This window comes from Schistocerca serialis, chromosome 2 (genome assembly GCF_023864345.2).
Source record: "Schistocerca serialis cubense isolate TAMUIC-IGC-003099 chromosome 2, iqSchSeri2.2, whole genome shotgun sequence".
Classification (NCBI taxonomy): Eukaryota; Metazoa; Arthropoda; class Insecta; order Orthoptera; family Acrididae; genus Schistocerca; species Schistocerca serialis.
Genome location: NC_064639.1, coordinates 799,029,904 through 799,057,281, shown reverse-complemented (window position 1 = coordinate 799,057,281; position 27,378 = coordinate 799,029,904). Strand labels below are relative to the sequence as shown.

The window sequence follows — 27,378 nt, the reverse complement described above, 5'->3', positions numbered from 1 at the left end:
GATCCAATTGATGTCCAGTACGTCTGTGTCCACCAATCGGTCCACACCAATGACCAGCCCAGTTACTGCACACACTGAGATTGACACCTCACCTGTGGTCGAGTAGGAGACTGCCTCAGGGTGTGGCAGATGATGAAAGACTTACCAGGGGGCCGCACATCAGGCCTCCCCAGTTTGTCTGACAAACAGGTTACAGGTGCTGTCTGTGGCTGATACTGTCCATCAGCCAAATGCAGTTGCTTGTCCTGTTTCGGAGGAAACCTCTCAGCCTGCAAGATTAAGGCAATAACAGAGGGTGGGATTATTGGTAAATGGGAGCTCCAATGTTATGTGTATTATGGAGCCCCTTAGGAACAAGGCTGCCAAGGAGAGAAAGAAAGCCAACACGCATTTCATGTGCATACCAGTTGGAGTCATTCCAGATGTGAAGCAGGTCCTTCCAGATGCCATGAACAGCACAGGCTAAAGCCAACTGCAGATGGTGGCTCACATCATTATCAATGATGTGTGTCACTTTGGATCGGAAGAGATTCTTTCTGATTTCGAGCAGCTAACAGAAGTGATAAAGGCTGCCAGTCTTGCTTGCTCTCGAAAGGACCAATTGCAGACCTCTGGTAAATGGCTGAGTGGAGGGTCTGAATCAGAGGTTGAGACAGTCTGCAACTGTGTAGGCTGCAGATTCCTTAGACTAGTGCAATGGGGTGGTTGGATTACAATTGCTGAAGGGTTCAAATAAAATTTGAGTTTACCTGACTCATACAATTATAGTTGGTTGTGACTAATTTACCTGCAATATGTTGGCAAAAATAATGTTTAAATCCAGAGACAAGCATAAAACATCATTAGAAATTGTGCTAAATGCAGTCTCTGAATATTATTTCGAGCAGTTAGTTCACGAGCCCATATGAATAGTATACAGTTGTGAAAACACACTTTGACCTCTTAGCAACAAATAAGCCTGAGCTAATAATGAGCATCAAACCAGATACATGGATTAGTGAACACAGGGTTGTCATAGTGACACTCCAAACCCTCTAAAAATAAATGATAAATATACCTAATCAAAAAAGGCAGATAAAAATTCACTTGACGCCTTCCTGAGAGACCTTCCAAATTAACAATGTAAGTTCAGATCAGATGTGGCTTGAATTTAAAGAAATAGTATCAGCAGCATTTGGGAGATTTAGGCACCAAATAAATTAACAAACGTACACATGGTACACAAAATGGATCAGAACACTGTTGCAGAAAGCATGGCAAATTTAAACAAACGGAAAATCTCTGAGATTGGTGCTCTTTTACAGAAGCTTGAAATTTAGCATGGACTTCGATGCGAGGTGCTTATAATAGTATCGACAACCAAACTTTGTCTAGAACCCTGGCAGAAAATTCAAAAAGATTCTGGTCATATGTAAAGTATGCTAGTGGCAAGACACAGTCAATGCCTTCTCTGCATGATATCAATGGAAATATTATCAATGACAGTGCTGCCAAAGCAGAATTACTACTGGCTTTGTTCTCCTGAAGGAAGTTTCATGTGGTCACTGCAGTTTCCTGAGCATGTGCATCTTCTCTAACTCTGGCTTGACGATTCACCGAAATTCTCTGCACTGCCATCTTGGTTGAGTCCACAGGTCAACAAAAGCACCACGGGTGCTTCTGAGCTCATGAAATGGCTAAAACTGCAGTTGAACTACAGTTCTTTCCCACACAACGGTCTCCCAGTAGTTTGGCTTACAGGAACATGCCAACACTCCCGGCCATCAAAATTACTAAAGACTGTACAGCCTTCCAAAATTCCATCACCAAAGAAGATGAAGTAAATATTCCAGAATTCGAATCAAGAACAGCACCCAACACACATAACTTAGTGGTAGATATCCTCAGAATGATCAAGGAACTTAGATAACTTAATAAAAGCAAGTCTTCCGGTCCAGACTGTAAATCAATAAGGTTCCTTTCAGAGTATGCTGATGCAATAGCTCCATACTTAACAATCACATACAATAGCTTGCTCAATGAAAGAACCATACCCAAAGATTGGAAAGTTGCACAAGTCACACCAATATTCAAGGAAGGTAGTACGAGTAATCCACTAAATTATCCGCATATCATTACCGTCGATATGCTGCAGGATTTTGAATCATATATTGTGTTCGAACATCATGAATTACCTTGAAGAGAACAGTCTATTGACACACAGTCAACACGGATTTAGAAAACATTGTTCTTGTGAAACACAACTAGCTCTTTACACACAGGAAGTGTTGAGTGCTATTGACAAGGGATTTCAAACTGATTCCGTATTTCTGGATTTTCAGAAGGCTTTTGACACTGTGTCACACAAGCAGCTTGTAGTGAAATTGTGCGCTTATGAATTATCGTCTCAGTTATGTGGCTGTATTCGTGATTTCCTGACGGAGAGATCACAGTTTGAGATAACTGACAGAAAGTCGTTGAGTAAAACAGAAGTTATTTCTGGCATTCCCCAAGGTAGTATTATAGGAGCTCTGCTGTTCCTTATCTATAAAACAGATTAGGAGACAATTTGGGCAACCCTTTTAGTGTGTTTGCAGATGCATCATCTGCATTTATTGTCTAGCAAAGTCATCAGAAGATCAAAACAAATTGCAAAACGATTTAGAAAAGATATCTGTATGGTGCAGAAATTGGCTATTGGCCCTGAATAATGAAAAGTGTGAGGTCATCCACATGGGTGCTAAAAGGAATCCACTAAACTTCAATTACACTATAAATCAAATCTGAAGGCTGTAAATTCAACTAAATACCTAAGAATTACAATTACAAACAACTTAAATGGGAACAAACACATAGAAAATGTTGTGGGGAAGGCAAGGCAAAGATTGCATTCTATCAGCAGAACACTTAGAAAATGTAACAGATCTATTAAAGAGACTGCCTACACTAAGCTTTTCCGTCATCTTTTGCAGTACTGCAGCATTGTCTGGGAACCTTACCATATAGGATTAACGGAGTACATCGAGAAAGTTCAAAGAAGAGCAGCACATTTTGTATTATTGAAAAACAGTGCCACTAACATGCAACAGGACTTGGGGTGGACATCAGCAAAACAAAGGCATTTTCGTTGTGTTGGAATCTTCTCACAAAATTTCGGTTACCAACTTTCTCCTCTGAATACGAAAATATTTTGTTGACACTGACCTACATAGGAAGAAATGATCATCATAATAAAATATGCGAAATCAGAGCTCACACAGAAAGATATGGGTGTTTGTTTTTTCGCACGCCGTTCAAGATTGGAATAACAGAGAATTATTGTGAAAGTGGTTCGATGAACCCTCTGCCAGGCATGTAAGTGTGATTTGCAGAGTATCCATCCAGATGTAGATGTAGGTGTAGAAAGCACTGCTCATGCAAAACTCAGCTTGTTCTTTCCTCTTGTGATATCCTACAAACTATGGATGAAGGACAATTGGCAGATTCCATATTCCCAGATTTCTGGAAAGCATTTGACACAGTGCCCCACTGCAAACTGTTAACAAACACTGTAGACTGGTAATGAAGGTCCAGGCATACTTCTTAAGTAATAGAACCCAGTATGTTGTCCTCCTGGCAAGTGTTCATCAGAGACTAGGGTATCATCAGGAGTGCCGAAGGGTAGTGTAATAGAACCACTTTTATTCTCTATCATAAATGATCCGATAGACAGGGTGAGCAGCAATCTGCGGCTGTTTGCTGATATGCTGTGGTATATGGGAAGGTTCATCATTGCGTAACTAAGAGGATATGAGATGACAGGAAAAATACATACCCTTGCTTCTTAAACTGAAGCATTTAATTCTACGCTGACAGAAGAAAAATCATAACACTGAAAAATCATTAATGTGGTGTATTGAAATTTTGGGAAATATATTCGTCTAGGTGACATATATAGGTAATTAACATTGCAAGATCACAGGGCAATGTGGGTGTGAGATAAGCCACTGCAAATGTGAAATGCTTGTTCATTAATAACCCTTGTAACTCCCATAATGTTGAATGCAAGCATGCAAATGTGCATTCGTTGTGTTGTACAGATGCTGGATGTCAGTTGTGGATGAAGTTCCATGCCTGTTGCACTTGGTCAGTCAATACAGGGATGGTTAATGCTGGTTGTGGACGCTTTAGTTGTCATCCAATGGTGTCCCATATGTGCTCAATTGGAGATAGATCTGGTGACTGTGCAGGTCAAGCCAACATGTCAACATTCTGTAGAGCATATTGGGTTACAACAGTGGGATGTGGGCAAGTGTTACACTGTTGGAAAAAAGCCCCTGGAATGCTGTTCATGAATGGCAGCACAACAGGCTACATCACCAGACTGATGCACAGTTTCACAGTAAGGGTGCATGAAATAACCAAGAGAGTGCTCCCACTATCACACAAAATCGCAACCCAGACCGTATCTTCAGGTGTAGGACCACTGTATCTAGCATGCAGACAGATTGGTTGTAGGCTCTCAACACACCAACCCACAGCCATTACTGGCACCAAGACAGAACCAGCTTTCATCATAAAATACAACAGACCTCCACCCAGCCCTCCAGTGAGTTCTCATTGTGCACCAACTGAAGTCGCAAACAGCAATGGTGTAGTGATTTGAGAATTTCTGTGTAAATTCTAGAACCACTCAGCCTTCTACCATCTTGAACATACAATATTCTACATACGAGTGTGGGATGGTAGAATCCTACCTACTGTGCATCTCATGTCTGTGTGTGCAGGTTTAAAATCAGTCGCGGGAAAAAGGTAGATGCGGTGGTCAAATGGCACCAAATACCCGTCGGGCAATCCATAGATGTGTTAATGAGTGTGTATTGAAGAACCATGGAATCTATATGCAGCTTTGTGCTTATTGTGTCACTGACTATCGTTATGTGAAACAAGAACAGCTGAAAAAGTACTCTCATAGACTCTTGACTCAGCCTCGGTAGGGGCAAGATGTATTTTCTGATTCATTTTAAGAAAGTCATGGTAGTCAAGCCAACTTTCTTTTAACTGTAACTCATTTTGTTTCTAATGTTCGACAGTATGAGGTACTTACAGAAAGTTACATATGTATGTTGAAAGTGTGAATTATATTTTGCATGAAAGTCAAATACATTGTTAACTGATGAAAAGGAAAGTTTGTATGTCTACTTTCACACTTTATGTCAGCAGAATGTTAGAACATGGTGACCTGTGTGAAAGGACCAAAAAAACAGGAATTTTCAGTCAAAAATGAGGTAAGAAGCTGTTGTGTTTCTCTAGCAACCAAACATAATACGACAAGGGATTTATTCTGAGACATTGGAATATGCTCAAGTATCTAATGGAGCAAAATTTGAATGAAAAACGGTGACAACCTGAAAAATTCACAACAATAAAACAGCAAAGATCTCGACGTTTTTGTCTAAGAAGAAATACGCATAGAACACTTCAACCAAGAAGATCCAGTGGGGGAGTATAAAGCTCTCACACACCTCACGGGGACACAGACACAGAAACCAACGTACGTCTGACACCAACTGCACCAGCTGCTTTCACCGGTGCTGACCTGCCTCCACATCCGCTTACCTATGCTACAAGAATTCTAAGCTGGGTGAGCATGAAACAAAACTTCATTACTTTAGCACAAAGTGGTACAAGATACTGTTGAGTGAACTTTATTTGTGTGGTTATCATATTTACAGTTAGTTTTAAATGCTTACAAGAGCTAAAGCATACAAGAGTATGGAAAAGATACAACTGGTTGGGGACACTCAGGAACCAGCTACAGCCATGAAAGTTAGCAAAAAAGTGCCTGACTGGGCTGAGTTGATAAATTTAATTAAAGCTCAGAGTCTGCAATTAAATGCTCAGAGTGAGACTCTAAGGAAAGAATTAAGCTTGGTAAATTCTCAATTAAATGCTCAGAGTCTTAAGTTAAACTCATTAGATTTGTAATTGAGTGCCCAGAGTGAGGCTTTAAATGCTCAGAAGGAAACTCCCAACATTCAAACATCAAATTTAGGTTTGTTGAGCACCAAAGTATATTCTCAAAGTAAAGAATTTAGTAATCTATGTGAAGGCATGGTGCTTTGAAGACTGAATCTGACGCTATAAGTATTAAAGTAGAGAATTTAAAAATATATTTAAAGAACGAGTTGACAAATTCTTTAACAACTCATATAAATCATATGTTTGCTGACCTTAGTCATAAACAGAATGACAATTTGCAAGATTTATCAAAAAGGTTAGAACTGGACATTGAGAACAAATGTACCAATGTAGAATCGGTTAGGATCTTTTGAAAATGGTACAATATTAAATATAATGATGTAGGGGATGGGTTGTACACTTTGAAAGAGAGTGTAGAGAAGAATAATGAATTAATGCTGATCATTCAACCACAAATTACAGGTCTCAGTACATGAGTAGATAATGTAGAATGGAATTTCAAAGAGAAAATAGCCAACTCTGATATTATAAATGTAATTAGATTGGAAGAACAATTTGGAGAAATTATACAGAGAATAACATTTGGGAACATATCACCAATTCCTTCTTCTAAACTTAATGATACCAGGAAGGGTATGGACAAACTGTGGAAAGAGATTAAGCTTATCCAGGACAAAGTAGAAAAACGGGTATCTTCACCTAACGTCGTATTAACTAGTGAAGCTGTGACCAATTTACAATGGGGAGCTAGACAATTCCCTAAATTTAAGCTGGACAGAGATGTACATCCGAGCCATTTCTCAAAAAGGTTTAACCAAGCATTACCAAAAAATTGGGAAGGTCCTAAAAAGATCGAATTAGCTGTGGGGTACCTTCTAGGGGAAGACTCGGAATGGGGTACAGTAAATATTGAGAATTTTTCCTCTTGGGAAGACTTTCAAAGGAAATTTAAAGAAAATTACTGGTCTGCCAGTGCACAAGAAAAGTTAATATCAGATCCATGGGACCCGGGCAGAGTCATCTATACCCCAGGGACGTTAACATTCTGAGTTAATGGGCAGAGTGACGACTGTCGGATCCTGAGTTGTTTTTGGTGTTTCTTCCAAAATAGTTTCCCTGCATTGAATTCCTTTAAAATCTTTAACTATTCTGTCATCTATCCCCCAGGGACGTTATATGTCTGCTTGTGTCTGTACATGTGTGGATGGATATGTGTGTGTGTGCGAGTGTATACCTGCCCTTTTTTCCCCCTAAGGTAAGTCTTTCCGCTCCCGGGATTGGAATGACTCCTTACCCTCTCCCTAAAACCCACATCCTTTCGTCTTTCCCTCTCCTTCCCTCTTTCCTGATGAGGGAACAGTTTGTTGCGAAAGCTTGAATTTTGTGTGTATGTTTGTGTTTGTTTGTGTGTCTATCGACGTGCCAGCGCTTTCCTTTGGTAAGTCACATCATCTTTGTTTTTAGATGTATTTTATATCTTTTATGAGATGTGATATAGATGGGAGGGTTTGTATAAATTTTGAAAGGGGTGGGTCTTGTAGCTAAAAGCAAGATTTACAAGAACAGATAAATCATGACTAACACAAAACACACATCACACCTTTCAAACAACCCTCACAAACAAGTGTGCCTGATCCTTCATCATTTGCCATTGACATAGGGTTGCTAAGATTTCCTTCGGGGACCTCAAAGGTTGAAAGTGGGACAAGTCTGTTCTGTAGAACATGATTTAACACCAAACCTCATCCGGCATCTCACTCACGTACCTGAGGGGGTAGGATCATAGGGAAGGGGGGTGGTAAGGGTCTCCTTGTCTTTGGGGCTATCTTCTTTCTCTTCTTCGACCTTAGCAACCACATCTATTTTTTCCTTTCTTACTTCTCATCTTGAGGACGTGTCTATCTTTCCCCTTTTTCCATATTCATAGGTTACTAATAATCTACATCTTATCTTTAGATAAGAAGGTCGAAGAATCAGACTACACAAACACACATCCACTTATACACAAATATACACTTCTACCCAAACATTAAATTATATAAGACAAAGCCTGTCATGATTTAAGAACGCCCAGATGTTGTAGGGGGAAAGGTGTGTACAGAGGGAATTATGTGCACATACATGGAGAGTTATGACAGTTCTACATCGAATATAAGGAGAGGTGCCTATACATGATGAACAATTATAGAATAGTAATGAGTAACAGATAAATAAGAAAGAGGCGTGAGCAACGTCAGTGTAGTAAATATTCTGATGAATTGAAGGACAGTGGGATGTGAATAGTATATGTAGACATAGTATCTATTGAAAGTATAGAAGTTGATAAGTAGAGGACTCTAGGGAGTATATGATATATTAAAGAATGAATGCAAAGTTTAAAATAGATTTATAGCTTTACCATAAGATACTTAATTATGTTATACATAGGGTAATGAACCATGAGGCCTACTCAGAAAGGATAAGGGGGGCGTACCCAGCATTCACTACGTACAAAGGACAGTCGTACCTACGTGGAGATAGGACAATCTGTAGTGTAAAAAATAGGGATGTTTATTAGGGGCATACCTACCAGAACAGAAAGAGGAAGTGTTATAAGGTCAACCCACAAGCAAGGAATAGGTGTTGATCCTAGGAGAAGGGGACAGTATTGTGACAAAAGTCACAAATTTTATAGGAATTATTCTGGAAAGTGTAAATTCTATGAATGACTAACATTATTATGTTTTGTGGCAGTGAAAGAGTGTCAAAAGAACACTTTCATTTCACCCAGAGTTCCTCCAAGCTGCAGCTAATGAAAATAGTACATACTAGGAAAAAGGTAGTACAAAAAGATAAGAATGGAAAACAGATTACTCATGTGACATAAACACCTGAAGTTTTTGATTGAAAAAGGAAATAAATGAAAAGAAAGACAGCCCTCACAATTTCTAAATATTAATAAAGCTGACTAAAACAATGAATAAATGCTCATATCTTAATGACAAAGTAAAGTAAGAAAAGAGTAGAGAAACAATAAGTGAAAGATTGTTCCAGAGAGGACAGAGAATTGTTATGGAAAGGAGAGATAAGTATATAAACATATGTAAAAAAGATGAGTACTGTTAAGATATGAGATGATATTATGAGTGATATTATTTGCATAATGATTATATATAAAATATCATGTGTTCAATCCAAAGGGGGGGGGGGGGGGGAGATATGTAGTGATTCAAGAATTTTTGTGTAAATTCTAGAACCACTCAGCCCTCTACCATCTCGAACACACAATATCAATATTCTAGATGTGAGAGTGGGACAGTAGAATCCTACCAACTGCGCGTCATATGTCTACATGTGCAGGTTTAAAATCAGTCACGGGAAGAAGGCAGCCGCGGCAGTCGAACGGCACCAACAAGTACCTGTTGGGCAATCCATAGATGTGTGTGTGTGGGGGGGGGAGGGGGGGGGGAGGGGGGGTTGAGGTTTTAGGGCACTAAACAGCATGGTCATCAGCACCCAAACACATAGAAACAGGAACACGTGCGGTGAAGGGACGAAGACGGACAGCGAACAAGGAGAACGGCTATAAGACACAGACCTGACGCAGTTCCAAATCCTCACATACAGAGGCAAAACAAGAGGAGAAGAAACACACTAAAAAAGGAAAGGAAACACAAGGAAAAGAGAACAGAAATCGAAGTGAAACAAGTAGGTAATCGTGACTGGCGGACCTCTTACCTAAAACCTGGGTGAGCCAGTCACCCAGCAGCACATTAAAATCCTCTCCCTAAAATCTGAGGTAACAAACTGGACAGGACACAAAACCGTAAGACCTTAACCACAGTCGTTGCGTCGTCTTGCAAAATAGAGGGCAAATCTGGTGGCAAGGAAACCACCGCCCTCTGGTCAGAGAATAAAACACAGTCAAGTAAAATGTGGCAGACAGTAATCTGGATGCCACAAGCACTGCAGATTGGGGGGTCCTCCCGCCAGAGTAAAAAACCATGCGTTAAGGGACTGTGCCCGATGCAGAGGCAAGAGAGGAGAACCTCATCCCACCTGCATGACTGGTAGGACGTACGCCATGGCCACGTGGTGGCCTTGACCAGATGCAGCTTATTTTCGAGCATGTGTGGAAGAACCATGGAATCTATATGCAACTTTGTGCTTATTGTGTCACTGACTATTGTTATGTGAAACAAGAACAGTTGAAAAAGTTCTCTTATAGACACTTGACACAGCCTTCGTAGACGCAAGACGTATTTTCTGATTCATTTTAAGAAAGCCATGGTAGTCAAGCCAACTTTCTTTTAACTGTAACTCGTTTTGTTTCTAATGTTCAACGGTACAAGGTACTTATAGAAAGATACATATGTATGTTGAAAGTGTGAATGATATTGTGCAGGACTGATAACCACAGCAGTTGAGTCCCATAGTGCTCAGAGCCATTTGAACCATTTGATATTGTGCATGAAACTTAAATACATCATTCACTGACAAAAAGGAAAGTTTGTATGTCTACTCATTTTATAAGCAGAAGGAGGGTACAAAGAACTCTATTGCCTAGTATGCTGTATAGCACATCTCAATGACTGCCTGTTACACTACATGGGCTAAAAGGCATGTCCCACCCAATTATAGTTTCACTGAACTTACCAAATGGGAACTTGTTCTCTTATGGACACTCCCATCCAAACCCTCATAAATCTTGACTTCCTTAGTGTGCAACACCCCTCCCTCACCCACCCCAATTACACCATCCAGTCACATTAATGTAACCACCCACCAAATGGCTGAATAATCATCTTTTGTAGTAGAGACCACTGCGAGACATACAGGAATTGTGTCAATGATGTTTCTGAAGGTACTGACAGGGATTTGGGACCATGCTGACTGTGGTGCCATGGCCAGCTCCACTAGGTTTATCAGTTGAGGATCCGTGGTCTTGTCCCATAGATTTTTGACTGGGTCTAAAGCTGGTGAGTTTGGTTGCCACAGGAGTATGGTTAACTCATCCTGGTGCTCTATGAACCACACACACATACACTGTGAGCTGTGGGACATGCCGCATTGTCGTGCTGGCAGATGCCAGCATGCCTAGGACATTGGGCGGACATGGTCCCCGAGGATAGATACATACTTTTGTTGATGCGTTGTTCCTTCCAGAATGGTAAGATCACCCAGGGAATGCCAAGAAAACATTCCCCAAACCATAACACTCCCTTCTCCAACCTAGACCCTTCTGACGATTGTTGAAGGGTGTACGCTTTCAGATGTTTCATGCCATAAATGCCAATGGACATCTGTCCGATGGAGCACAAAACACAATTCATCTGGAAGGGTGAGCTGTCTCCACTCAATGAATGTCCATTTATGGTACTGGCATACAGATTCCAACCTTCATTGACAATTAACAGCAGTCAGCACGGATGCATGAACCAGGCATCTGCTGCTCAGGCCCATACACAACTAAGTTCGTTGACCGATCATTGAGAAGACACCATTGGTACCCCCTTGGTTCATCTGGGTGGTATGTTGCTCAAAAACTGCATGTCTATTCACATGACACATCTCCTCAGCTGTTGTTCACCCCTGTTATCTATGACCCATGGCACACCACAGATGCCTCAACATCAATTCTAGATAGCACCATTTTGCACGGTATAGTTTAACCAAGGCAGCATGTGACCAGTTTACAAACTTAGCCATTTCGGAAATCCTTGGTCCAAAAGCCAATGGTCATGCCCTTTCGGGCATCAGATAAATTGATCCGTTTCCGCATTATGACAAATACTGCACTGTTTTCTGCATCTCCACAACACAGTTTATATTCCCTTCATCGCCAGTGCTGCCACCTACTGCTTGTGAGTGGTTATCGCGTATTGACACTGAACATAGGCGGTAGTCACATTAATGTAACTGGACTGTGTATTATAATATTTTTATTTCATCATCATCATCATCATTTAAGACTGATTATGCCTTTCAGCGTTCAGTCTGAAGCATAGCCCCCCTTACAAAATTCCTCCATGATCCCCTATTCCGTGCTAACATTGGTGCCTCTTCTGATGTTAAACCTATTACTTCAAAATCATTCTTAACCGAATCCAGGTACCTTCTCCTTGGTCTGCCTCGACTCCTCCTACCCTCTACTGCTGAACCCATGAGTCTCTTGGGTAACCTTGCTTCTCCCATGCGTGTAACATGACCCCACCATCTAAGCCTGTTCGCCCTGACTGCTACATCTATAGAGTTCATTCCCAGTTTTTCTTTGATTTCCTCATTGTGGACACCCTCCTGCCATTGTTCCCATCTACTAGTACCTGCAATCATCCTAGCTACTTTCATATCCGTAACCTCAACCTTGTTGATAAGGTAACCTGAATCCACCCAGCTTTCGCTCCCATACAACAAAGTTGGTCGAAAGATTTAACGGTGCACAGATAACTTAGTCTTGGTACTGACTTCCTTCTTGCAGAAGAGAGTAGATCGTAGCTGAGTGCTCACTGCATTAGCTTTGCTACACCTCGCTTCCAGTTCTTTCACTATGTTGCCATCCTGTGATAATATGCATCCTAAGTACTTGAAACCGTCCACCTGTTCTAACTTTGTTCCTCCTATTTGGCACTCAATCCGTTTATATTTCTTTCCCACTGACATTACTTTCGTTTTGGAGAAGCTAATCTTCATACCATTGCCCTTACATTTCTGATCTAGCTCTGAAATATTACTTTGCAAACTTTCAATCGAATCTGCCATCACAACTAAGTCATCTGCATATGCAAGACTGCTTATTTTGTGTTCACATATCTTAATCTCACCCAGCCAGTCTATTGTTTTCAACATATGATCCATATATAATATGAACAACAGTGGAGACAGGTTGCAGCCTTGTCTTACCCCTGAAACTACTCTGAATCATGAACTCAATTTACCGTCAACTCTAACTGCTGCCTGACTATCCATGTAAAGACCTTTAATTGCTTGCAAAAGTTTGCCTCCTATTCCATAATCTTGTAGAACAGACAATAACTTACTCCTAGGAACCCGGTCATATGCCTTTTCTAGATCTATAAAGCATAGATACAATTCCCTGTTCCACTCATAACACTTCTTCATTATTTGCCGTAAGCTAAAGATCTGGTCCTGACAACCTCTAAGAGGTTACTGATTTTCATCCAATTGGTCCTCAACTAATACTCGCACTTTCCTTTCAACAATGCCTGAGAAGATTTTACCCACAACGCTGATTAAAGAGATACCTCTGTAGTTGTTACAATCTTTTCTGTTTCCATGTTTAAAGATTGGTGTGATTACTGCTTTTGTCCAGTCTGATGGAACCTGTCCCGACTCCCATGCCATTTCAATTATCCTATGTAGCCATTTAAGACCTGACATTCCACTGTGTTTGATGAGTTCCGACTTAATTTCATCCACCCCAGCTGCTTTATTGCACTGCAATCTATTGACCATTTTCTCCACTTCCTCAAATGTGATCCTATTTCCATCATCATTCCTATCCCATTCTACCTCGAAATCTGAAACATTACTGATCGTATTTTCACCTACATTGAGCAAGTCTTCAAAATATTCCCTCCATCTGCCCAAGGCATCCACAGGATTCACCAGCAGTTTTCCTGACCTGTCCAAAATACTTGTCATTTCCTTCTTACCTCCCTTTCGAAGACTGATAATTACACTCCAGAATGGTTTTCCAGCAGCTTCACCCATAGTCTCCAACCTGTTTCCAAAGTCTTCCCAAGATTTCTTCTTGGATGCTGCAATTATCTGTTTGGCTTTGTTTCTTTCTTCAACATAACTTTCTCTGTCTACCTGAGTTCTAGTATGTAGCCATTTTTGATACGCCTTCTTTTTCCTTTTACAGGCTGCCTTGACTGTGTCATTCCACCAAGCTGTTTGCTTCATCCTACTTTTACACACTACTGTTCCAAGACATTCTTTAGCCACTTCTAGTACTGTGTCCCTGTACCTTGTCCATTCCTTTTCCAATGACTGTAATTGACTACATTCAACTAACTGGTACCTTTCTGAGATCGCTGTTATGTACTTGTGCCTGATTTCCTTATCCTGAAGTTTCTCCACTCTTATCCTCCTACATATGGACCTGACCTCCTGCACTTTCGGCCTCACAATCCCAATTTCACTGCAGATTAAATAATGATCAGTGTCATCAAGGACATATGTGTGTCCCTCACAGCCTTCCTGAATTCCTGATCTGTTATTATGTAGTCAATGACAGATCTGGTTCCCCTGCTTTCCCAAGTATACCGGTGAATGTTCTTATGTTTAAAAAATGAGTTTGTGATTACTAAGCCCATACTGGCACAGAAATCCAAGAGTTGTTTCCCATTCCTGTTGACCTCCATATCCTCTCCAAATTTACCCATAACCTTTTCATACCCTTCTGTTCGATTTCCAATCCTGGTGTTGAAATCACCCATGAGCAGAACACTGTCCTTGTCCTTTACTCTAACGACTACATCACTGAGTGCCTCATAAAAACTATCCATCTTATCTTGATCTGTCCCTTCACAATGTGAATATACTGACACAGTCATAATTTTCTTGCTAGACACTGTCAAATCTATCCACATCAGTCGTTCGTTTACATACCTTATTGCAACTACGCTGGGTTCCGTTTCTTTCCTGATGTAAAGCCCTACACCCCATTGTGCTATTCCTGCTTTGACTCCTGACAGGTAGACCTTGTATTCTCCCACTTCCTCTTCTTTCTCACACCTTACCCGAATGTCACTAACAGCTAAAACGTCCAGTCCCATCTTACTTGCAGCCTCTGCCAGCTCTACCTTCTTCCTTGAGTGGCCCCCATTGATATTAATAGCTCCCCATCTCATTACCATTTGTTTGCCAAGTCGTATCTTGGACCTCCAAAGGTCCAAGGCATTTTGCTCTGATTGTTGCCAGCATCATATTTAAAGTACCAGGGAAGCAGGTTGCTAGCCTTACTTGCCCCCGAGTCCCATTGGGTTTTACCCCTAACGGCTGAGGGACTAACCGGTGGATTTGGTAGTCTTTGCCGTATGAGCACAAAGGTGACCACGACTCAGAATATGTCCGAGATGCCCAGCCTTATTCCAAAGTAACTGGTATCCCGACTGTCGGGACCACTTACTTGGCCACTCATACGTTGCCCGTGGTTCATGAACTAGGACATGACTACAAGAACCCACACCATGAACCACAATATTTTTATTTATTTACTCAAATTATTATGTCATTTCTTTTATTCCTCTTTTATTCCTTTTTTATCTACATTCTCACCTCCTCCTCTATTATGCCCCATCTCATTTTACGATTCTTGTTCCTCTTTCTGTATCCATCTTTATTTCTCACTCTGTCCTCCTATAGTCTCTGGACTGAAACTGGCACACTACTTAACAATATTTTTGACCTATTTTCTCTGCCATTTGCCACTTAACTTTTGTTTCCCCTTGTCTTCACAACAGGTGGGTCTTCATCCTGTGATCTCGGTGACCTTCCTCTCCTTTCCAGCCTTACCCAACTTATCCATTTTTCCTTCCCGAGGAAGGACCTAATAGTTTCAAAAGCTAGGAATAGTTTTTCCCACACTCTTAAATATGCCTGACAAGAGTACTGGAATTTTACCTTTTAAAGGTTCATTCACTTTTATTTTCAAGTGAGATGGAAGAACTGATTTTTTTTTCTTCCCCTCCCCCAGTGATCCATTTGCTTTCTTCATTCTTTTTAACTCTCTGATGCCTCCATTTTTTCATTCTTTTCATAATTCCTTGAGGTTAGTGACCAGTCTTCATGGCAGGTAACTACTCCTTAATTTACTTAAGGCTGCTCCACTATTAAGTTACAATTAGGCAGTCTCTTAAATTGAGGAAATTTAAAAGTTTAAATCCTTGTGATGCTGCCTTGACCACTAGAACACTGTTTTAATATCATGTTATTCCTTTAATAGGCCCAGCAGTTTCTTCCAAACTTCTGTTGATGTAGAAAGAGGTTTTTATTCTCTTCTCACTCTTGAGTATTATGAATGAATGATCACAAACTTGTACCCTTTTAGTTTTCTTAACACAAATAGTATAACTTGTTTTCTCCAGATAGTTCAGTCACAATCTCATGGTTGATTGGGTATTACTGCTGTAACAGTCCATCCTTCCCATCAGAAGTTTATGAAGTACACACTTTTGCATTCCCATAAGAATGCTGGAGTAGACAGCCAATCAAGACAGAGGTCTGCAATCTGGATTAACTACATAATACTGTTCTGCTCAACAGAAATCCACCCACATAGAACACCTAAATGATCATTTCTTTAAGGCTGCAAGACAAAACATCAGTAAGAAACCTCACACTAATACTACTTTTTTTACTGGCTCCTGTTTTGATAATGGTGTCAATTCAGAGAGGAAGAGTGTGTACATGTTTCTTCAGGTATGTCATGTCCAGTTGATTGAAGCAATTGAGGATTAGATCCCATTAAGGGGACCACACCCTGCCTATCTAACCCATGTTAATTTAGGCAAGTATTTGACCCATTTCTGAGAAAACTATTTGATGCAGGACCTTAATATTTTTACTGTATGTTACATGATGCTAATAGAGTCAACTGTACTAAAATCAACTTATCCATTTTATAATTTTTAAGAAATACTTTTTTTAAATTTATTAACAAAATATATAAAGTTTTTTTCTGCAGAAAATATTTTTTTTGTGATCTTCCTAATGGGGGAATATTAATGAATGTAGTACCAAAGGTGGCTCTTTATGTTATGCAGAGTCTCTGAAAATTTCATTCATTTATCTATGATAGTTTCTGATATAATGGGGCATATGTACTGAAAATTTTAGTTTGTGGGAAATTGACTTTAAAGAAAAAACTTTTGAAATTTGTTACTTACAGTTAATTAAAACTGTCCTGCTGCATATGATGGCCCTTCTTTGGCCTCTAGCACGTCTTCCAGCTTCTTTTTCACCATCCCGGATGTTTGTCTTGCTTTCTTGGCCATATTAGATGCAGACCTGTCTCCATTGGCTATCCTCATTTTATCGCAATGTTGCAGCCTAAAGATCATATGTTCACCAGGATTAATTCCCAGCTTTTTCAGTACCCAACACTTTCCAATATTACCACAATTGAATGTAATAACAGCATCATGAACTCCTAGTTTCATTCTTTGCACACCTACAAATACAGTTTTAGGAAGGCGGTTCCAAATTATGCTGTTAAAGCATTCATTTGGGTTCTGTGTCTGCCTATGCAGACATTTCCTTAGAAGGTCAGGATGACCCAAGTCTCTGAAAATAGGTTTAATTGCTGTAATAACAGCAGCAGGAAGAGAAAGCTGGTGAGAATAAGATTCTCCAGTTGCCTGAGCCCTATTGTATTTGCACCACGAATTTTCTCCTGATGGACACAATCCATGACAAGGCTTATCATCAGTAGATGACCTGTGGAAGAATACGGCCCGAACATCTCTCTTCATTGCCTCCAGATTTTCGTTATTTCTCCTAATTTCCTGCCCATAGTATACCTGCAAGTTTTCTATTTCAGTTTTAGTTAGCCAACCCTGTCCGGTCAACAATTTTCCATCTTCTAATTTTTTTCCTCTCTTATCAACAGTTACTTTTCTCAGCCTTGTTCCCCAACGTTTTTGAATATGGCCTACACATTCTATTTTGCTAATAATGGCATCTCCATATGGTTTAGAGTTCACCACATTGTTGTATACCTTACTGTCACCATCGCCCAAATATTTGGTGTACTGTACGGCTCTTGTTTCTATGGAGCAAATGAAATATTTGTTGTACTCCAGGAACTTCCATACCACCACTTGTTCCTCTAAAATTAGCCACACAGTTGTGTTCTCTATGTTCATTGACTTTACAACATTTGCAATATTTAGACATTATCTCCACATCTAACACTTTACCAGTGTCTACACTCGTGACAGTCACTACTCCATTCAGAGAAGTATGTCCTCTTTTCTGCCAACTTCCATCAAGTGCAACTACAATATCCGAACATCCATCATTTTCTTCCACTGCTTCCCTAGCAGCCAGTTTCATGCTTTCCTCACTGATCTCACAGACAGCTTTCTCTAATATTGCAGTCAGTTTTTCAAATTTATTTGGTGGTTGATGTAAGTTCATCACTGAACAAAATGTTCTCCCTGCAGCCATGCCTTTGCCAATGGATTGTAAGGCATAAACTAATCTAGTATTGATTTCATAAGGGCCACTTGCATCTGGTTTTGAAGAACTCATAAATGAAATCACAGCTGAGCATTTAGTGCAAGTTAAATCCAAAGCAATTGCTAGGCCTTTTCTCCCACTGACACTCTCACATATTTTCACACTCTGTGACTCACCAAGCTGTCTACATTGCACAAATTTAGACATTACATCTGATAATATTTTCAAGTTTATAATAATGTTACTGCACGCCTTGTCACTTACAGCAAATTCATTGTAACTCTCTTGAAATGGTGACAGCTTCTTTGATGATGCACTTGTTGAAGAATTACAATTAGAATTAGAAACATCATTGCCAGGCGACATAACCTCTTGTACAGAAAGCTTTCTAAACTTGTTTCCTCTAAATCGTCATTTCTTGAAAATGCCTTTACGTTTCGTCATCTTCAATAAACGCAACAAAACACATGTAAATAAGCACTGCAAACATAAGTACAACAACTACTCGCAATCACACTTGTCAAAACTGTGTTTGAAAGCATGTTGTTTACGAACAGCAGAAACAAAAGAATACCGACTGTTGCATTCCAAGGATAGCCAACACACTCAGGAGTAAAAAAAAAAAAAATCCCTAATGTGCAACATAGGGGATATAAAGATCTAAAATACACGCAGAAAAGTGAGTGACAGGAAAGTGGGCAAGTGGGCGTGGCACAAACATACGTGGTAGGAAAATGCTCTTTAAATGTTGGGAAAATTTTTTTTTTTTTAGCAAAATCCTTTCCAGAGTACTTAAATAAATCCTTTATCTATCAAAATATGATGAAAACTGAAAATCAATTGTTTTCGACCTGAACCACGGAGTGATCCCCTCAAGCTATTAAATTGTGGTACTATGTCCACCTCCGTAGCGTAGCGTTTCCGCCTATCACGCATGGTTCGATTCCTGGCAGGGGCCTGGGTGTTGTGTGCCTTTCATCACTGATCCGCAAGTCACCGAAGTGGCGTGAACTAAAAAGGACTTGCAATACGGCGGCCGGACTCTCCCAAATGGAGCCTCCCGGCCAACAATACCATATGGTCATTTCTTTTCATTTTGTGGTACTATGTTTCACTCATTGTTCCAAATGGCACTGACATTTTCTAAAAGATTGAGATTTTTCTGGCCAGTCAAAATGCAATACGCTGCCCAAGTGTACATCACATCAGGAACCAGTCAACACAGCTGTTATCATCTTGGAAGATGGGAGTGTTCTCAGAATACTACAAAAACATGGCCACTGAGAACGCTGAAATACACATCCTGATTCATGTTCACAGTAACCTGAATGAGTCAGCCCAAAACATAATGTGAAACACATCTCCAAAACACTGCAAAACCATGTCCTGTGTGAACCACACTCCACACACTATGGGTTAAAAATCTCATTGGGTGGTTGGTGCACTTCGTCTTACATCATTTGTAAAGAGGCAAAATTGTGACTTGCTGGACCACATTACATGCCTCCAGTCATCTACTGTCCAGTTTCAGTGTTGTTGGAACCTTTGAAGACACATAGTTTTTGTGTATTGCTTTGAGCAATGGCTTTTTGCGAAGTTTCAGACACTAAATGTCCACTGCATGTACTTCTCCTCACTATCTTCACTCTGAAACTGGTTACAGTGGATTTGCATTCACTGGCAGCAGCAATTCCCATCTGTTATCAATTGTCACTGTCAACATGTGACACTTTTCTTTGGTCCCAGTTAATAAGTACAGTGCCTTTTTACAACCGCTGTTCTTACACATTGTTAAATGACTACGAGTGGTACACCATTTCTTTTAAACATGGAGTCTGCGTTAATACACTAATACATCGGGCAATTTCCTTCAGAGTGTAGTCATTGGGATGTCCAAACACAATAGCTCCTTTCTGCACACACACACACACACACACACACACACACACACACACACCACTTCACTGCCATGCCTTACATCAGCAGAGGGGGACCCAGTGACTGCCTGGTACTAATTCTCCACCAACTACTGCACTTCATTGTACTCTTTCAAAGGTTCAACTAATATTCTGTCCAGTGAGCTTAGCTTTATCCTCACTATTTGAATTCTCATTCTCTGATGCACACGACATCGACATTCCACTGTCAACCCCAACAGCAGTCACTGAAGACATTCATAATTAAAAATACTAGCAGCCAGGTGACACTGATCCCTCAGCATGGGAATCCTGCTGCCACAGAGAGCCATGTCACTCTTAAGAGTGAAAACCCTAGGGACCTCCCTTCTTGGCTTCTCTGTTGATGCCTCTCCAGGAAGGATAATTTTAATAGTAATAATACTGCTGTCAGCATGGTTTTCAGCTCCACTGAGGCGCTCAGACCTACGTACTGAAGCATTATCTTTTTATGTGACCTCTAAAGAACTCTGTGGGAAAAGGATACTGAATTCCTAAGTGTATTTCTGTGAGTATTTTTTTGTGAAATGACATTAGTAAAATGCAGATAAACACCTTTCTTCTTTTGTAATCAAAGTACACATGTTAAAAGAGAAGCCTCTAGAATGCTTTAGAGCTTTTACATTACATCGTTGATAACAAAACAGTAGATAACTCTTCAATTATCTTATCATTATATTTCTATCTTTCTTCTGCATGGGCTCCAAGAGAACGGATGTAGGTTTCGGTGTACTACAATTTGCTGGAAATATATAAATTGTTATTATACTTAATCATGTGTAATTATTTAAAGATCACATACCTTCTCCTTATCTCCTTGTAATGGTGATAAATTTTATAGTATTTTTATGTTTTACAGCAAACGAATACTGGACGCAGATTGATTATGATGAAACAACCGAACACTGTTCATGTTCATTCGTTAAATCTGCTTTAATTGAAGACAGAACCCTTCACTGATATCATTTTAATTATAGTTTTCTTTATTCATGTATCTTTCTGCATAAGAATTTCTCTCAATTGATTGGTCACACATCATCGAAAAATAAGCATCATTCAACATCCTCACTGGCCAGACACAATCCTATTTTTTGAAATCTTATTAATGATGGTACACCTGCAAGCTGATTAATTTTAATTTTCACATTACCAACTTGCTTGCACCATACAGTGTACCACCAAAAGATATTTACACCAACGTCACTGGAATACGCCTTCTTGTTGTGACGATTAATTTACTTGAAATCTCGTATTACTCATATTTTGCAGAGTTGCTCATTGAGAAACCTTTCATTGAAATATCTCATTGCCCAAGAAAGGCAAGTTTCACTGCCCTGCACTGAAAGTACTTATGGTATGGCAGTTCTCCATGGAATGGTTCTCTCAAGAGCGAAACAGTTAGAACAGTATTTTTAATACCATCTGAGAAAACTAATAAGCTTGTTAAATCATATACCCATTTGGGAATTCCACAATCCAATATACTCCATCAACTTCTTAAAAATCTCAAACCCTACTTAAGGATCAAAAATTTTCTTCAGCAATATGCATTCTGATCAGCCACTAAATTGAGTGTGTTGTTATAATCACACAATTAAACACAACTAACCTGCCTCTAATTTGTCCACAGCAACACTACACTGAAACTATCTCAATATTGGTAACAAAATATTAAAAAATAAAGTAAAATAAATAATCTAATCATTCTAAATTTTCCATTTAGCTATTAATATCATAAAACACTTAAACAGTCAATTTCTAAAAAAAATTCAAGAAATAAAGAATAACTGCTGTGAAGGTAATTTAAGATACAAGAATGCCAACACACATTATCACATGGATAACTGCTTAATAAGGCCTTAACTTTTCTCCTAGTTGTTCCAAAAATGACATCGTCTTTCTGACATTCCACAAACATAGTGCGTGTGTGCGCAAACTCAGTTGTCAACAAAGCAGCATTCATTACTATAAATGATTAGACAATGAAACAAAAAGAATACAGATAACATTTTTATTTACATAAAAGTGACTGTACATTTATATTTGACATCGTACTTTAACAAACATAAAAAATAGAGAGTGTTCAAGTAAAAAACACATGTCTTCATGGACATGCAGCATATAAAATGCAACAAAAAATATTCAACTATTAAGTTAAATAACATTGGATATGTAGATTGGAATTCCATCACAGAAATACAATAAAATCACATTTAATTTAATAATATTTACTATCAGTATAAAATTATATAAATATAATACAAAGTGTCTCTGATTTGTTTCTTTGCAGATGGATGCTGCAGACCTGGAAAAAAAAAGATCATAAAAAATAAAACTTAACAATGTTTCAATTTCCCTCTCCCATTACTCTCTTTTTTAAAATTCTAACTGGTATATTTATGGTAGGAATATGTGTGTGACAACTAAGTTATGCAAATCTGATAGGGAATGTAAGCTGCCATTAAACCGTACAGCAAAGTTATCAGACAAATCTTGAGAAGTGTATAAATTGTGCTGATACAGCTATCAGCAAATAAGTAATAGCAAAGCCAGAAAGAACACACCCAAAGTGATTACATGGACCATATCTGACTCTTACATCTGTAGCAACAACATTTGCTTATTTATTTATTTATTAACTATGTAAAAATCATTAAGAAAGAGACCAAGCATTGGCATCAAATGAGAGCTTCAGGTACTGACCTTTTAATCATCTGTCTCATAGGAAGGAGACGATGGTGAATATGTTGGTGAAGTTGGGGAGTAGCCAGGAGCCCCTCCAGGTGAGTATGTTGGAGATGATGGACTGTAGTTGGGTGATGTAGGGGTGTATGTTGGACTGGTAGGCGAATACTTTGAGCTTGCAGCAGGTGAGTATTGAGGGCTTGTTGGTGAGTACAGAGGGCTTGTAGGTGAATAATTTGGAGATGACGGTGAGTACCGTGTGGATCCACTGGGAGTATGTTTTGGAGAACTCGGTGAGTATGAAGGTGAAGTGGAACTGTAAGCAGGAGAGCTTGGTGAATACTGAGGAGAAGCAGGTGTGAACTGAGGGGATGAGGCAAAAGAGGGTGATGTTGGTGAGTACGATGGAGATGTTGGTGAATATTTGGGACTACTGGGGGAATAGCTGGGACTTGTTGGTGAATATCTGGGTGAGCTTGGTGAATACGAAGGGCTGGTAGGAGAATATGATGGTGAAGCAGGAGTGTAATTTGGAGAGCTAGGAGAGTAGCTTGGACTAGCAGGACTATATGAGGGACTTGTGGGTGAATAGGATGGGCTGGTAGGAGAATATGAAGGAGACGTTGGGCTATAGGATGGAGAGGTGGGGCTGTACGAAGGAGATGTTGGACTGTAAGATGGTGAAGTTGGACTGTAAGATGGTGAAGTTGGGCTGTAGGAAGGAGAAGTTGGGCTGTAAGATGGTGATGTTGGGCTATAAGAAGGAGATGTTGGACTGTAAGATGGAGATGTTGGGCTGTAGGATGGTGATGTAGGGCTGTAGGAAGGAGAAGTGGGACTGTATGACGGCGAAGTTGGAGAATAAGAAGGGCTTGTTGGTGAATAGTGTGGAGAAGTGGGACTGTATGAAGGGCTTGTTGGACTGTAATGTGGGCTGGAGGGTGTCAAGCTTGGTGATGTTGGAGCATAAGCTGGGCTGGAAGGAGCATAAGTGGGAGATGCAGGACTAGGAAGGTATGGGCTCATTGCAGGTCCTGGTGATGATGGACTTCCTGGTGTTGGCGACCATGGAGAGAAGCCTGGTGACATGCCACTTGCATCACTTGCTCCTGATGGTGAGAAACAAGGACCTCCAGGGGTCATGCCACTGCCAAGAACTGTAAAGAATAAACAACAATTACAACAAATGTGTTTACAATGAAAAGAATCTCCAAAATAAAACTAAAATAAATGCTTCTTTAGTTTTGGTAAACATTTTTGGAAAGCAGTGATCAATTAATTGTTGTATTTTGACTAAAGTTCAGTCTTGATCACATCATGTATGTTTTAATAATATAGGTAACCAGTTTTGGTTCTTTCTACAAAACCATCATCACAGCTGGAGGGTCAGTTGACTGCGTAGCAGCGAGGAGAGCTCCGCCTACCATCCTAAGTGAGCCATGGGTCTGATGATGGTTTTGTAGAAAGAACCGAAACCGATTACCTATATTATTAAAACATACATGATGTAATCAAGACTGAACTTTAGTCAAAATATAGCTTCTTTAGTTTACTTTGGAAAAAATTCACATCACGCCGAAAGTTCAGAATAGTTGAAAGGTGAGATCAGTATTTGTTCAGTAACTATTACCACACTGTTTCCTCAAATTAAAAATTTCATTGGTCCTCTATTGTGGTGTGCTATTTACCATTTTTATATTTTCTCTTTATACCACAGTGATCGCCAAAAAATCTGTTACCATGAAATTCCCACAGCTGTCATACTTTTTGACTCAAACCATTCTTCGATTAATTAAATTCCATTTCCTCCTAAGAGTATGACTCTGTTTACATCTGACACTTTAGGAATGATCAGCATTGCCTGGCTTAGTCCAAAGTGTACCTTTTCCTTTCAGGATGCTTGAAAAAAATTGTTTACCTAAAATCAACATAATGGGCTCCACAAAACGTGGTGTGTATTCTTTTGGACACGTCCAAAAGAAAAGCCACCACATACACAATTAATGTGATGATGACCAAATGATCACTTCAGTGCAGATGCACACCACACTTCAACTCTTACAGGGATCAGCGAAATGCCGTGAGTAATGAAGATGATGGGCAAGGGGCACAACATCAAGTAGTGTGTGGATAAATTGAGAATCTGGGACTGACAGGAGGCATGTTAGGGTAGTCCGTGCAGTTGCGATGAACACTGTGTCCAGATAGCGGAGTGGACAGCACATCTGCCTAGTAAGCAGAAGACCTGGTTCAAATCCCATTCCCACAAAAATTTTCATGTTTCCCCGTTGATTTAAATTAATCCCCACTAGCAGCTGATGTCATTAATTCGTTTCTATCTTTAATATGTTTAGAGCCTCTATCATTCTCCACTTCAACCCATAATCTCTTATTATAATAAATTTTTTTGGCCTCTCCTATCACTGTATTCCAGTTCCTAAGAAACGTAGTGACAACTTCTCCTCCATTATTAAGATTTCTTTAACCAGTTTGTACACTACTTCTGTCCTACCTCATGTAATCTGAAGCAAACATGTGCGAATAAACACCATATATCTGGGCTCTGCCAACTCATCTCCTACTTGCATTTCCTGAGTAAGGGCTCTGTGCTTTCCACTACAAAGAGTTACATTATTTAATGAATTGATTTCACAAATTCTTAGTGGATTTGGTGTCAAATTTTCAGAACACATTTTGTGGGCATTATTTTAATTTACATGCAGAAGTCAACAGACCATTTAGGGGATAATCAGTTTACCAGAGTTATTCAAGTGACTATTGGCCAACGACACTGTACCATAGTCTTCACAGCTCTTAATGCACAATTAACATTTAAAGAAGAAATTTATGCCCAAGAAAAATACCTGGTGACCAGGCACTGTTGTATGCAGGTGTAGTTCCTTGGTTCCATGGGGTCATTTGTGGACTCATTGATGGTGTTGCTGCGCTACCAAAGAACATTCCTGCTCCTCCCATCATGCCAGCTCCCACACTCATTGGTATTTCTATTCCTGCTTTGCATTTGTCAGCGTCAAGCAACAAATCAAATGCACCTGTAACACAAGATTTTGACAAACTTTATTTCAACATTCATATTACAATAATGTGCACCTTTTTATCTTACAATCCGAGTCTGCATGAATTATTGAATTTTGATATGATTAAAATAGAAAACTGATGTGAAAACACTTTTTTTGTGACTTGACAAAAGACTTCCAGCTGAAACTTTTAAGTTACTGAGGAACGTAACAGCTGTGTTTTCATTCAACCTTTCACCATGTGATGTATATATCTGCACAGAATATTTCTTAATTAAACATAATTATAAGTGGGAGTTCTACACACCTAAGAGCCTCAACATTTTCGTCCAAATATCTGCAAACTAATAGAAGTGTTTTATACAGTTTGAGGCAATTGCTAGTTGTACTAAAAAATAAATTCTCGTAACTCATAAATAGCAGATGTTTTCCAATGTCTACAGCCTTGTGGTGCTCACTGAATTACTGTGTTAGGAGATATGGAAGCACACTCTCGTTCTGCCAGTCGTAAAAGGCGACGAAAAGAACGAACCACTAATAGGGCTAACCCCCCTTTTAGTGTGATTAGTTGGTTCAGGACAGAACTAAAGAAGCCTCGGACAAGCGCCGTCATGGTCGGGGACGACGCTTGAACCCTTTGCCCACCCACAATGGCAACGACACTGCTAGCCAACTGGAAAATGATTTAAATCCAAATAGAGGTGTTTTGCAGGATATGCTTCCTGCAACCACCCTAGAAGGAAAACAAAGACAGAGGATGAGATGGTCAGATGAAGTTAATCGACACCTCATGTTCTGTTATTACCAAGCAACAAACTTAGGAACCAACACAACTGGATACAGATCACAAGTATTCACAACATTTATTACCAGATACAAAGAATTAAAATTTTTAACAGAACAACGACTAGCTGATCAGATCCGTGTAATAATAAAAAATAACAGGATACCCCAGTCAGAATTAGAAAACATTAAACAACAAGTACAACAAATACTGGAACAAAATAATGTGCAATCAGAAGAAGAAGAAAATACAGTAATGGACTCAAACATCCCAGAGCAAACAAACAAAGAACAACACGCACCGATTAAACAATCAGAGGAAAACGAAATCTTAAGACAGCCACCAGAACAAGCACAAATAGAACACGAAGTGACACAGATGTTAGATATAGAAGAAAAATTTCAGCTAACATATATAGAATACAAAGACACAAATACAGACATTAGACCATTCTTGCATAGACCACCAAATAACCCACAAGTCGAAACAACAATAAAAACTATCAACACAATCATACACAACAAAATAAATGAAAACACAACTATGGAAGAGTTACAACTACTGGTTTATATAGGAGCACTCACTACACTAAATATACACACTAGGCAGAGATCAGAACCAACCAACACACAGAAGAAACCCACAAAACCAGCATGGCAACACAGGCTACAGATCAAAATAGAAAAACTGAGAAAAGACATCGGACAGCTAACACAATTTATAAGAAATGAAATCTCGGAAAAAAAACGAAAAAGGTTAGGTAAAATCTCACAACAAGAAGCGACAGAGC

The 27,378-nt window shown here is 39.6% G+C and overlaps 1 protein-coding gene across 1 annotated transcript in view; it reads right to left on the bottom strand.

Annotated features, from left to right (window-relative positions):
• Positions 1-22,078: 22,078 nt before the first annotated feature.
• The window catches only part of LOC126458040 (DNA-directed RNA polymerase II subunit RPB1), a 48,960-nt gene continuing 43,660 nt past the window's right edge, over positions 22,079-27,378 (bottom strand). Inside the window, exons 24-26 of the mRNA XM_050094832.1 lie at positions 25,631-25,819; positions 22,785-23,923; positions 22,079-22,386 (exon numbers count right to left, since the gene is read on the bottom strand). Of these exons, the coding sequence (XP_049950789.1) occupies positions 22,788-23,923; positions 25,631-25,819 (1,325 nt within the window). The 3' untranslated portion in view covers positions 22,079-22,386; positions 22,785-22,787. The remainder of the gene's footprint in view (positions 22,387-22,784; positions 23,924-25,630; positions 25,820-27,378) is intronic.